The sequence below is a fragment of the Plecotus auritus genome (assembly GCF_963455305.1).
Source record: "Plecotus auritus genome assembly, chromosome: 2".
Classification (NCBI taxonomy): domain Eukaryota; kingdom Metazoa; phylum Chordata; class Mammalia; order Chiroptera; family Vespertilionidae; genus Plecotus; species Plecotus auritus.
In genome coordinates this window covers 16,584,427-16,595,961 of record NC_137771.1, presented here as the reverse complement: position 1 = coordinate 16,595,961, position 11,535 = coordinate 16,584,427, and the positions used below count along the sequence as shown (strand labels likewise).

Here is an 11,535-nt window from a genome sequence, read left to right as displayed (position 1 = left end):
AGACAGCCACATGGCCCAGCCACATTATTGACAGACATGCAAATGTGCAGTACACACCAGGGCACAGGTGTGTCATGAACCATCACATGCATATGAACTGGAAGGGGACCCACTCAGTTTCCAGAAACCATTGGTCCACACAGGTTTGTGTGTGCTGGACACATATCCAAACACATGCACTATCACACACAAGTGCCACACGGGGGTACAGCTCAACCGACCTGCCCTGCCCACAGGAGCACAGCCTCAGCTGACTTACACCCACCGGCCTTGCTCAGAGCAGGAACTCAGGATGTCTAGGCAACACCAAACAGACAAGGCACCAATGGAATGGGACATTTAATTGTCTCTAGGGTGCTCCCAGGTTGGGGATTGCGGGGCCTTTGGCAGAGCCCAGGCTAATGGAACCAACAAAGATGCCCATTAGCTAGTGCCAGGCAGGGTGGCGGTCCCAGGGCCAGGTTGAGACAGCCAGCACTTGGGCTGTTGCTTAAGACAATTTCTGAGGCTACGGGTCAGGAATGTTGCCTCTGAATGAGGAGAGGGGGCTACAGTTAAAGGGCGGAGGAGAGGCTTGGGTTGGGGGACAGGGCTCCAAGGTCAGAAGGTTAGGAATAACAGGGAGTTGGTCACAAGGTCCTTCATGGCCCACAATGGCTGGGGGCTGGGGGAATGCGGGGAGGGAATGCAGTTGGCCAGCTTGGGCTTGGCTCAGGCCAATTTCAGGAACTCCTGCAGCGTGTTTTGTTCCACAGCCTCCACAAACAGCTCATAGTCCTGAGGGAGGGATGAGAGAGGCGGTCACCTGAGTGCTGGTGCTTTGTCTCAGGTCTGACTCTGCCATCTATAACATTCCCCCCACCCCCTACCCCCAGGCTCATACCCCACAGTACTGGTCTCCATTAACAATCTGGGGTGGGGTGGCCTTGGGGTTGCCCGCCAAGGCTCGCATCTCATCCCGTAGGGCGTTGTCCTGGGAGATGTCCACTAGCTGGTACTGGATGCGCTTCCCATCCAGGATGCGGGTTACTTCGCTCTGCTGGGATTTGATCTGGGGGCAGAAGGTGGGCAGGGGTCATGAACAAGCTGGAGGACTTGGGGTGGAGGAAAGGAACCCTGGGCAGACAGGGAGTGTGGCGAGGAGCTTTTGTCCCCCTGTCCTGACCACTGGGACTTTTGAGGATGTCAGGCTTGCGGTGGTATAGGATGAGAGAGGGACCACCAACCATGGAGAGGGAAGTCAAAATGAAGGGAAGTGGGATCAGGCTCAGGGTGGGTGGAGCCAGGAGCTCAGCGGTGGGGAGGCAGTGCAGGCCTGGGTAGAGGCTGGTAAGGGACCACCCCTTCCGAGGTCCACACACGGTGAAAGAGAAGGGCAAGATAGAGACGCGGTCTGGGTCGCCCGGAAGGGGGTGCAGAGAATGGACGTCCGAATGACGGAGGATGGGCGCGGGCAGCTCATGCTGGGGCTGCTGAGGCCCCAGGATGCGCGATGAAGGCTCTCACGTTGGGGCCGTAAGGCCCATGGTGGGAGCCGACCCAGGAGGCCGTGCCCGGAGCCTCGGGGCCCCCGCCCCGCCCTCGTTCTGGGGGCGGATCCCGGCACCCACGCTCTTCCCCAGAGTGGGCCCCCGGCAAGCACTCACTTCGCGTGACCCGGTGACCGACGTACTGTAGACTCGCAGGCCGCTCATGCTGTGGGAGGACGGACTGGCGGAGGAGCGGCGGTGGCTGCAGCTGCACGGCCTGGAGACGCTGCCGCTCGGGAGCGGTTTCCTTCCTGCTCAGCCCGGGAGTCACCGCGCTCGGGACCAATGAGCGGCGCGGGCGGGGGCGGGGCCGGGGCCGGGCCTGCGCTACCCCGCCCAGCTCACCACAAGTCCCCTCCCCTCCCCCTCAGGGCTGGGTGCTCCGGGGACCCCAGTCCCACACTGGACTGCCCGCTTTGCCCTTTCATCAGGGCTGTGTGAGACTGGGGAGGGCCCCAATGGCTGGAAAGGCCGGGAGGGCAGGGGCGAGGGTTTGGCAAAGGCTGCCTCCATAGCCTCGCCTGGGTTTGCCGCACCCAACTACCCACCCCCGGTGCCACGACAGCGCAGCGCAGCTCTGGGCTTTGAACTTTGAAGGCTGTGTTCAAACCTAAAGTTCCCAAGCTAGGGAACCTGGCTCCAAAGGGCCCTTCCACAAAGTCCACCAGGAGATACCCAAATATGGCTAACCCGTCAGGATAGGAGGCACACCAAGGCAGGGACAGCCCCTGCTTTGCCCCAAAGTTCCTCTCCACTCATGCAGGTTTAGACAAGGAAGGGTGGCGGCAGGAGACAGGGCCACACCCTCAAGGAGCCATATGGAGGCCAAGAGGCTGCTAGTTCTGGAAAGAAGTTAGTGTCAGGACTCCTTGTTAAAGATCCACAGCTGCCCGAGCTCCGTTTGTCTGAGTGGATAGCGTCAGCCTGCAGACTGAAGGGTCCCAGGTTTGATTCCAGTCAAGAGCACTGGCCTGGGTTGTGGGCTTTATCATCAGTGGGGGCGTGCAGGAGGCAGACGATCCATGATTCTCTCTCATCATTGATGTTTCTCTCTCTCCCTCTCCCTTCTCCTCTCTGAAATCAATACAAATATTAAAAAAAAAAGATCCACAGCTGATCTTGAGGTAACCCAGCTCAACCCCAACTCCAGCTGCAGATGGCACTCTGAAACCACTCCTACTCTCAGGAAAAATTCAGGGGGTTCAGAGGGAGCGGACTCCAGCAACCAACCCAACTTTAGAGATTGCTATCTGCCTGGCTTGGGCATGTTGCCCCTGAGCAGTCCCCCAGGAAGGCAATCCTAGCACCCTGAAGCAAACAGCGCCCTGGCTCGCGCTGGGGAAGCCACTTCCTCATGGTGGCAGTTGACTTCCTCTCTCAGAGGATTACTGACTCCTTCCAATGGCAAATTGGTTCTATGATTCACGGCAGCTTTGCCCAATAGAAAGTTGTGTGGGAAGAGATCTAATTTTTCCCGTAGAACAATAGAGAAGTAGAGATACAGACACGAGGCTGGACCTGCCAACGGTCCCTCCTTGCTGTCTGGGAAGTTGGCTAAACTCCCAGGCTTTGACTTCAACAAGCCAAAATAAGGGGCGGAGTAAGGGACTGTGGTGATGGAAGGCAATGGAAAACTGGAGTCTGTAAATTTTTATTTTGTAATCAAAATAGGCAATACAAACCAGTTGACATAACAATAATTCATATAAATAACTGCTTATAAACTTTGAGGAAAAATACCCGTGAGCATGGTGGCTGGGCTTCCAACACAGGGTGGAGACCAACCAGGCGGTTCTGCTTTCAGGAGCGGAGGCAGGAGCCCAGAGGCTAAGGGGATGGCTGGGTGGGGCTGCTCTGAATGGAAGGGATAAGTCACTCCATAAATGAAACACAACTTGTAAAAACACTTAAGGAGTCTCATTCAGACCCAGGAGTGAGGTCTAGGATACTGCCCTGACAGCACAAAGCTTAGCAAGAATCTCATGGTTGCTGTTTGAGGCTCCTGTAACTGTTCAGTGTTCCCCATACCTACACATGGCCTCCACTTGGCTGGGCTCCAGCTCTTGAGGGGGCCTGGGGCCAGCTGGGTAATCAGATGCAAACAACCGTAAGATAGATGCTCCTTAAACGAGGAGGCAAGAGAAAACCGAAAGCAGAGAGTTCCAAGGCCCCAGAGAAACAAACAAAAAACCCAGAAAACACTGAAAACTATACCTTAAAGCTAACCTGTATTGGGTACTCCAAACTCTCAAGGAGCCCAGAGCGTTAACAGGAACACCCCAACAAAAGAGGCACAAATTAGGGCTGGGCATTGGCCCCAGCCCCAGGGTGAGGGGATGAGCAGCTTAACAGTTGCCTGTGGTATTTTGGGGGAAATCCTGCCTAAACCCAAAACCACAGGGAAGAGTTTGCACTCAAAATCCAAGAAGGTGGCCTGAAAACCAAGAAGGGAGCCAAGGCCACAGGGCAGCTGGAGAGAGGGGTCTCCTATAAAATGGCACAGATGACGGAGCCCTGGCTGTAATCCCTAGGCCTCCAGTTATGTGGGCACTGTGCTAACGAATAGATCACCCTGAGGCGTCTGTGACAAGAGCCCTGAGAAAGAAGCAGTGGAACTGGGCCTAAGTAACCCAGAAAGCCAGTCAGCTCCCAGGAAGGCTGGTACTGGGGCCTGAGAATTCTTAAATGGCCATGGTTACTGTACTCAGCCTTTCCAGGCCCCTCTAATGAACTCTGGGCAACAGCAGGACCAAGGTATGGAGTGGGAATGAATGTGGATCCACCCCAAAGGATGGAGAAGGGAAGTGAGCAGCCTGTTTGTCTTTGACATCAGCCTGGGGCTGGGAACAGTCTGTGAAGACTTATCAGGTGACCTGCGAAAGTTAATTAGTAACTCACCCTCACAGTATGATCAAGATGACAGGACAAATGCAATCCAACAAGGCAAAGCCAGTGTGTGACAGGGCAGGCACAGTTCCCTAGTCAGCCCCTGGCCCCGATCAGGCTCTTACCTCCCTTCTACACCTTCTCTCTGGGAATAGCAGCAAACAGGAGGCAAGAGATTGTCAGGGCAGGACCTGCTGGACTGGGCTCTCAGCACACCAGATCCTTCCTTGGGGAATACACCTGTCCCACGCCCAGCATTCCTCATTGCGTGACACAGTTTTCTCCCATGTCCTGGGCATATCTATCTGACATGGTGGTCCTTAAATCCTCGATGTCATGGCGCAGCTGTTGAACCTCTTCTAGTTTCCTCCTGATTACATCCGGCTTCTGTAAATCTAGTGGAGTCCCTGGGTGCTGTGCAGCTGGGGAGGAGAGCATTTTGAGAGAATGTTAGTCAAGGGAAGCTTTCAGGGGGAGGGAGTAAGGCCCATGGTCTTCGGACACAGCACTTAAAAAAAAAAGCAGCTGGGGATAGTGGGCTGAAAACTTGCTGCCTAAGGGCCACTTTTTGCTTGTCTCGGACCCAGGGACCCCCCCAAAGATGCCTATTTCCAAAATAGATGTTCTGAACATCTACTTATAAAACACAAACTCTCAGAGGGCAGTGACCAAGCCTCCATAGCCCTGTTGCCACGTTACCATAAAGATGGGAAAGGTGGATGAGGATGAGAGGAGAATCAAAGGCATTCCCCCTCTCCTAGGTCCCAGACTGGTTTGAGGACTCACAGTGAATGCCCAGGAGCAAGGAGAGATTGGGGTCGTGGCCCTGGGCCCTCTGGGTCACAATGCTACAGACAGCTTGCAGATCTTGAAGACAACTGGCCAACTCCTGGTGCAGCTCAAATGCCAGCTGGGCCGTGTCTGGTGAAGATGGGCACCCTGGCTGAGCTTGGCGCAGGTGTTCCTGGAGTGTCAGATTCTTTTCAATCAGGTCCTGGTTCTGTGCTGAAAGCTGAGCGGATAGATGGGCAAGAATATTAACCCAGGCCCAGAGAAAGGCAGTGTATCTGTACCTGAGTGTGGATATACATGTGTGTGAAGGGTGTGAGTCAGGTGATGTCCCTCCTCCACATCCCTACTTACAGACTTAGCATTCCCACTCCCTTCTCCATACCAGGCCTACTTCCTCCTGTAGGCAGGCCAGGCCCACAGGACTCCCGAATTGGAGAGGAAACCACTCCCTAGAAGACTCTGAGTCATCAGCCTCCAGGTTTCTGGTCAGGAACCAGAGAAGATACTCCCGCCCCTCGGAACTCTATCTGAAGCCAGTCCCTCAGCCAACACTGTTAGCCAGGTTATTAGAGAAGGCTTAATGTGAACTGTGAAATCTGAGGAGACACTGGTTTCAATCTCTCCCTGTCACCCTGACAAAAGTGGCCACCAGCCAGTCTGATCAGAGGGTGTCAGAGAAATAAAAGGAGCAATAAAGACGTGACAGCTAGTGGACACTGGGTGGGGAGCTGGAGAGGCTGGGACCTGGAAAACACAGTGTTGGAATTTATCCTTCCTTTTTGGACCTTCACCTCAGTGGAGTTGGATTCACTACACAGACCAGATACTCACGTATTACCTGTGTCTCTTTCCTTCTTTCACCCTGAACAGCTTAACCCACTCTGCTTCCCTCCCTATCTCTATTCTATTTTAAAAACACTGAACAATTCCCCCTCCGATCCCAGCCCTTCACCCACAGTGAGCCATGTGACAATCCTTGCAATGGCAGACTCCTTCCTAGGTACTTGGCCATTGATCTTGGTTGCCCCCCAGTTGATAGCTGTTTACTCCATGAGGACCACCAAACTCTCAGTCTTCTTGAACCCTTCCCTTCCCAACCCCACAAATCTGTGGCTGTAGGAAGACAAAGGGAGAGTGACTTTCCACATACAAAAAGCATTCCTGGGTAATTATGGCCACTCTAAGACAGGCTTAGGACCTTTAATATAAAGGATGACACAATGTCCCTTCTTATTCCTCTGCCAAAAAAAACACACCCCTCAGCAGGCACCTTTCAAACATGGGAGCTCATGTGGGAGCAGGGGCGGGAAGGGTACACAGAGAGTACCAGAAGGACTAGCTGATGCTGCTCACCTCTTTCACAGCTGTGCGAAGCTGCTGCAAGGCTGTCTCCCTCTGCTGGGCCTCCTCTTTCAGGGCTTGGCTTGTTCCTTCTTCTTGAGCCACTTGCTGCTCTAGGCTCTAAATTCCATGGCAAGGAGTGATGGGAGAACACACCAGGGGTAACAAGTCTGGTTCAGACCATATCTGGCCTGGACTATATAGTAAAGCCCTTCCCTGCCTACACACTGCTGCTAAGAGATTATTTTAGAACAGCCCTGATTGAAACCCTCCTACAGCCAGTGACCATGTACAAAATAAGAGGCTAGTTCCTCAGCAGGGCATTCCAGACCAGTCTAGCCCTTACCTACTTTTACAGCCGTATCTCTCTTTACCCTCCACACAACCTCCACTTCAGCCACACCGAGTAACTGGCTGGCCTTCATCCCCAAAGGCTCCAGCTTCAATACTGTTGCTCACTCCTCTTCCCTTTCACCCAGACTTTTCTGTTCTGCCTGTCACTCAGGAAACCTCCTCCAAGGCACCCAAGCTTTCCTCAATCTGCAAATCAGATTCAATTAATCATAACCTCACCTTGCTACTCATACCTCCCTCCCGCAGAGATCAGGAGTGCTTTCGTTGGTTGTGCACGATTCCTCCCTCCACTAGACCAGTGGTCGGCAAACTCATTAGTCAACAGAGCCAAATATCAACAGTACAACGACTGAAATTTCTTTTGAGAGCCAAATTTTTAAACTTAAACTTCTTCTAATGCCACTTCTTCAAAATAGACTCGCCCAGGCTGTGGTATTTTATGGAAGAGCCACACTCAAGGGGCCAAAGAGCTGCACGTAGCTCACGAGCCACAGTTTGCCGACCATGGCACTAGACCAGCGGTGGGCTAACTTTTTGACTCGAGAGCCACAATAGGTTCTTAAACTGGACCGGAGGGCCGGAACAAAAGCATGGATGGAGTGTTTGTGTGAACTAATATAAATTCAAAGTAAAGGAGCAGAGGGGAGAACAAGAGAACCCTCCGCTCTTTCGGCTCCGGATAGAACAGCTGAATGGGCCGGATCCGGCCCGCGGGCCGTAGTTTGCCCACGGCTGCGTGACTAGACAATTACTTTCTTTTTTAAAAAGATTTTTTATTGATTTCTAAGAGAGGAAGGGAGAGGGAGAGAGAGATAGAAATGTCAATGATGAGAGAAAATCATTGACTGGCTGCCTCCTGCACGCCCCCCCCCCACCGCACTGGGGATTGAACTTGCCACCTGGGCATGTACCTTGACTAGGAATCTAACTGTGACCTCCTGGTTCACAGGTGTGAGCCACACCTGTTGGGCAAACAATTACTTTCCTGACGGCAGGGAACATCCATTAGGTTGAATTCAATATTTGCTGATGACTATGACATGCACTGAGATACTGAAAAGAATGCCAGTCTTTAAGGAGCTCACAGCCCAAGCCCCTCACAATATTGTTTTATATGCTTTTACACAGATGAGAAGGGGTAGGAGAACACTCCCACAGGCAACAAATCTAGACAGTAATGTGTGTGTGTGGTGTGTGCGTGCAAGGGTAGCCAGAGTGAGGGAAGTATTTATATTTATTATCTTCTGCCTCTTATTCTATTCATTCCAATTTCCCCCCAATTTTGTAACTGATTCGAACAAGTACAATATTGTAAAAATCTGATTTTTTCCATTTGTACTAATAAAAACATGTAACTTCCCAGAAGAACATCTCATCCCCATGATATACCCAATGCAACTATCCTGAATCCACAAAATTCCAGCAAATTCACCTAATTTGCCTGAGAAGTCTCATCATGGCTAAATGTACCATTTAACATGTTAAGCTTTTGCAACCTTTGTGGAACATAGGGTTCCAGAAAACACAGAGCCATTAAAACTCTACTAAAAACCCAAGATTTTAACTATATTTGGTTTGACTATATTCTAATAGGACTTGAAATATGAATTAGGTGAACTAAATAAGCATCGCCTGACCCACATAATAGCAAAGGCGGGAATGCAGCTTTTGTTGCTCCTCAGAGTAAGTGCATTTTATCCATTTTAGTGTGAAACCTCTTTTAGAGTCCAAAGAGAACCTGAGTGAACCTGCTTTATCTATGATTTCTTAGAGAACCCAATTAAGGACATGCCCATTCTGGCCCAAGATAGAAACCAAGAGTTCTCTTTGATTTTTCCTTATTCTTCAATCCCCTACATTCTGACAGTTGCTGATTCCTCTCAATTTTGCCTCCTAAAATTCACAGAAATGCTGCCATATGCCAGGTTCCTTCATCATCTCTCACTAGGATTTTCACAACAGTTCACTGGTCTACCGCTTTGCCTCTCTCCCAAGTGCAATCTTTTTCATACCAAAGCCTGAATTGCTAACTTAACCACACCACACTCCAATTAAATGCTTTAGAACAGTGGTTCTCAACCTTTCTAATGCCGCGACCCTTTAATACAGTTCCTCATGTTGTGGTGACCCCCAACCATAAAATTATTTTCGTTGCTACTTCATAACTAATTTTGCTACTGTTAATGAATTGTAATGTAAATATCTGTGTTTTCCGATGGTCTCAGGCTCTACAGCAGCAGTTCTCAAACTGTGGGTCGCGACCCACAGGTTGAGAACCGCTAGCAGGGTCGCCTGCTATGAAGTAGCAACGAAAATAATTTTATGGTTGGGGTCACCACAACATGAGGAACTGTATTAAAGGGTCGCGGCAGTAGAAAGGTTGAGAACCACTGCTTTAGAAGATTCCCATCACCTACCTAAAGAATAAAAGCCGCCTGGCTGGTGTGGTTCAGTGGTTGAGCATCGACCCATGAACCAAGGTATCTCCAGTAGAGGGCGTGCAGGAGGTAGCTAATCCATGTTTTTCTCTCTCTATCCCTCTCCATTCCTCTCTCTCTAAAATCAATATATGGCCCTAGCTGGTTTGGCTCAGTGGGTAGAGCGTCAGCCTGCGAACTGAAGGGTCCCAGGTTTGATTCTGGCCAAGGGCATATGCCTGGGTTGCGGGCTCGATCCCCAGTAGGGGGCATGCAGGAGGCAGCCGATCAATGATTCTCTCTCATCATTGATGTTTCTATCTCTCCTGCTCCCTTCCTCTCTGAAATCAATAAAAAAAAATTAAAAAAAAAAGAGCTTGGCCAGTGTGGCTCAGTGGTTGAGCATTGGACCCATGAACCAGGAGTTACAGTTCAAGTCCGGCCAGGGCACATGCCTGGGTTGCAGGTTCATCACCAGTAGGGGACGTGCAGGAGGCAGCTGATCAATGATTCTCTCTCATCACTGATGTTTGTTTCTATCTCTCTTTTCCTCTCCCTTCCTCCCTCTAAAATAAAAACATATATTTTTTTAAAAAGCTAACTTAATTGGAGAGACAAATTCCTCCCATAGCCCAGTTCTCCATTCACCATCTTACTTCAACAATATCACACTGCTTGCAGCTCCATGTGCAAAACCCTGCTGTTTCATGCCTCCATGTTCCTACCTGTGTTGTTCCTTCTATCTGGAGCTCCAATACCATCCCTTCCAGCTCTACTTCTCTGCCTGCCTAATTCTTCCTCCTCCCTCAAGGGTCATGACCTCTAGAAACCCCTGATCTCCTCCTCCCCAACCAACTATTCTATGCTCCCCTAGGGTAACATGAACATTGCTCTCACAGTATTGTGCTGAAACCCTTTCCCAACAAGATTGTAGGCTGAGAAGAGCACTGATTGGATCTCATTCTTGTTATATTCCTAACACCGAACAAATTGTATGGCAGAGAACAGAACAGTGTTGGTTGAATTCTAGAGATTCCATTATTAAGTCCTGCCCACCATATCCCAAGGACTCCAGCTCACCTGTACTTGGGAGTGTAACTGACCCATTTTCTGCTGTTGCTTTTCCACAATCTGAAAGGCAAAGTTATCAAGGAAGGCTATTAGCACAGGTTGATGTTGAGGTAGGAGGCAAGAGGGCAAGAGGCTACACTAGGACCTGTAGTCTGGCTATCAGCCCTACTGGCTACAGCCAGCCAGTCAATAGTGAGATCAGGGTGAAGACAAGTTAACTCTACCTACAGAAATATAACCCAGATTCTTTATCCGATAGGCTAACCAACTTCACACTCCTGTGCTCCAATCACACACACACAAATGAGTGTGGACTTATTACTACTGAGGGTGAGAGACAACCTCACCCTGATGACGGTAGGCCAGTGGAATTAACTTTATATACAGCCAGCATACATTCTTGTTCTTTGGTCAAGGACATGACTAAAAATTCAGTTGAACAAAACCTGCCTTATCCAGGGCTACGTTTGTTACTTATAGCTTTCTCACACTGAATGTTGAAGGAGAGGACCTGAATAGGCCCAGTTTCCTGTTCTTTGAGACCTCAGGTATTCTCTGAACTATTTCTGGGTCTTATTTTTTGCTGATTTGTGATCAGTCTCACCAACAGGCCCTGGACTGCTCCTTCTCTGCTGAATTAGGGCCACATCAGTGGTTAGACCTCTGTCCAGTGCCAGAGATTCTGTAGAGGGCTGGAGCAATGAATGAAGTGCACCATTTTGGAGCATCCAGTCTGAATGTTCAGAGGCATGTCCTCCCCTCACTTTCTTACCTGTCATAAGGATGAATAACCTAAAATGCAAACTTATTATGCAGGAGTGACTTCTCGGAAAAGAGGGAAAAGCTCTGGGTAACATAGATGGCCCAGGGCCAGAAATTCATGGTTCCTTCCCAATACACACATTTCTCTTTCCTCTTAGCCTACCACCTGTTACAGCCTGGATACCCTCAGTCACCTTTCGGAGAGAATCACATTCCTTCTGCCAGGACTCCATTTCTACTTTTGGACCTTCTTCCTGTTGGGCTGGACCTTCTCCACTGGCCTCCACACACCGCTTATCTTGCAGGCTGAAAGACAGAGGCCTCTTCAAGAAGTTTGAAGTCAGAGAGATGTGGCTCTGACTCCTGATCTGCTTGTATGTTTG

General features: G+C 50.3%; 2 protein-coding genes across 4 annotated transcripts in view; both read right to left on the bottom strand.

Moving 5' to 3' along the window:
• Positions 1-322: 322 nt before the first annotated feature.
• On the bottom strand, positions 323-2,052 carry SH3BGRL3 (SH3 domain binding glutamate rich protein like 3). Its single transcript, XM_080654606.1, has 3 exons — positions 1,647-2,052; positions 884-1,051; positions 323-777 (listed from the first exon to the last, which is right to left on the bottom strand). Exons 1-3 carry the CDS (start codon positions 1,692-1,694, stop codon positions 712-714), a joined length of 282 nt encoding a protein of 93 aa, XP_080510732.1. The 5' UTR covers positions 1,695-2,052; the 3' UTR covers positions 323-711.
• Positions 2,053-3,164: 1,112 nt separating this feature from the next.
• Positions 3,165-11,535, bottom strand: part of CEP85 (centrosomal protein 85) — a 41,769-nt gene continuing 33,398 nt past the window's right edge. For all 3 annotated transcript variants that reach the window (XM_080658156.1, XM_080658157.1, XM_080658158.1), the window contains 5 exons: positions 11,347-11,458; positions 10,400-10,450; positions 6,561-6,668; positions 5,202-5,427; positions 3,165-4,837 (listed from right to left, as the gene is read on the bottom strand). In XM_080658156.1, the coding sequence (XP_080514282.1) occupies positions 4,677-4,837; positions 5,202-5,427; positions 6,561-6,668; positions 10,400-10,450; positions 11,347-11,458 (658 nt within the window). In that variant the 3' untranslated portion in view covers positions 3,165-4,676. The remainder of the gene's footprint in view (positions 4,838-5,201; positions 5,428-6,560; positions 6,669-10,399; positions 10,451-11,346; positions 11,459-11,535) is intronic.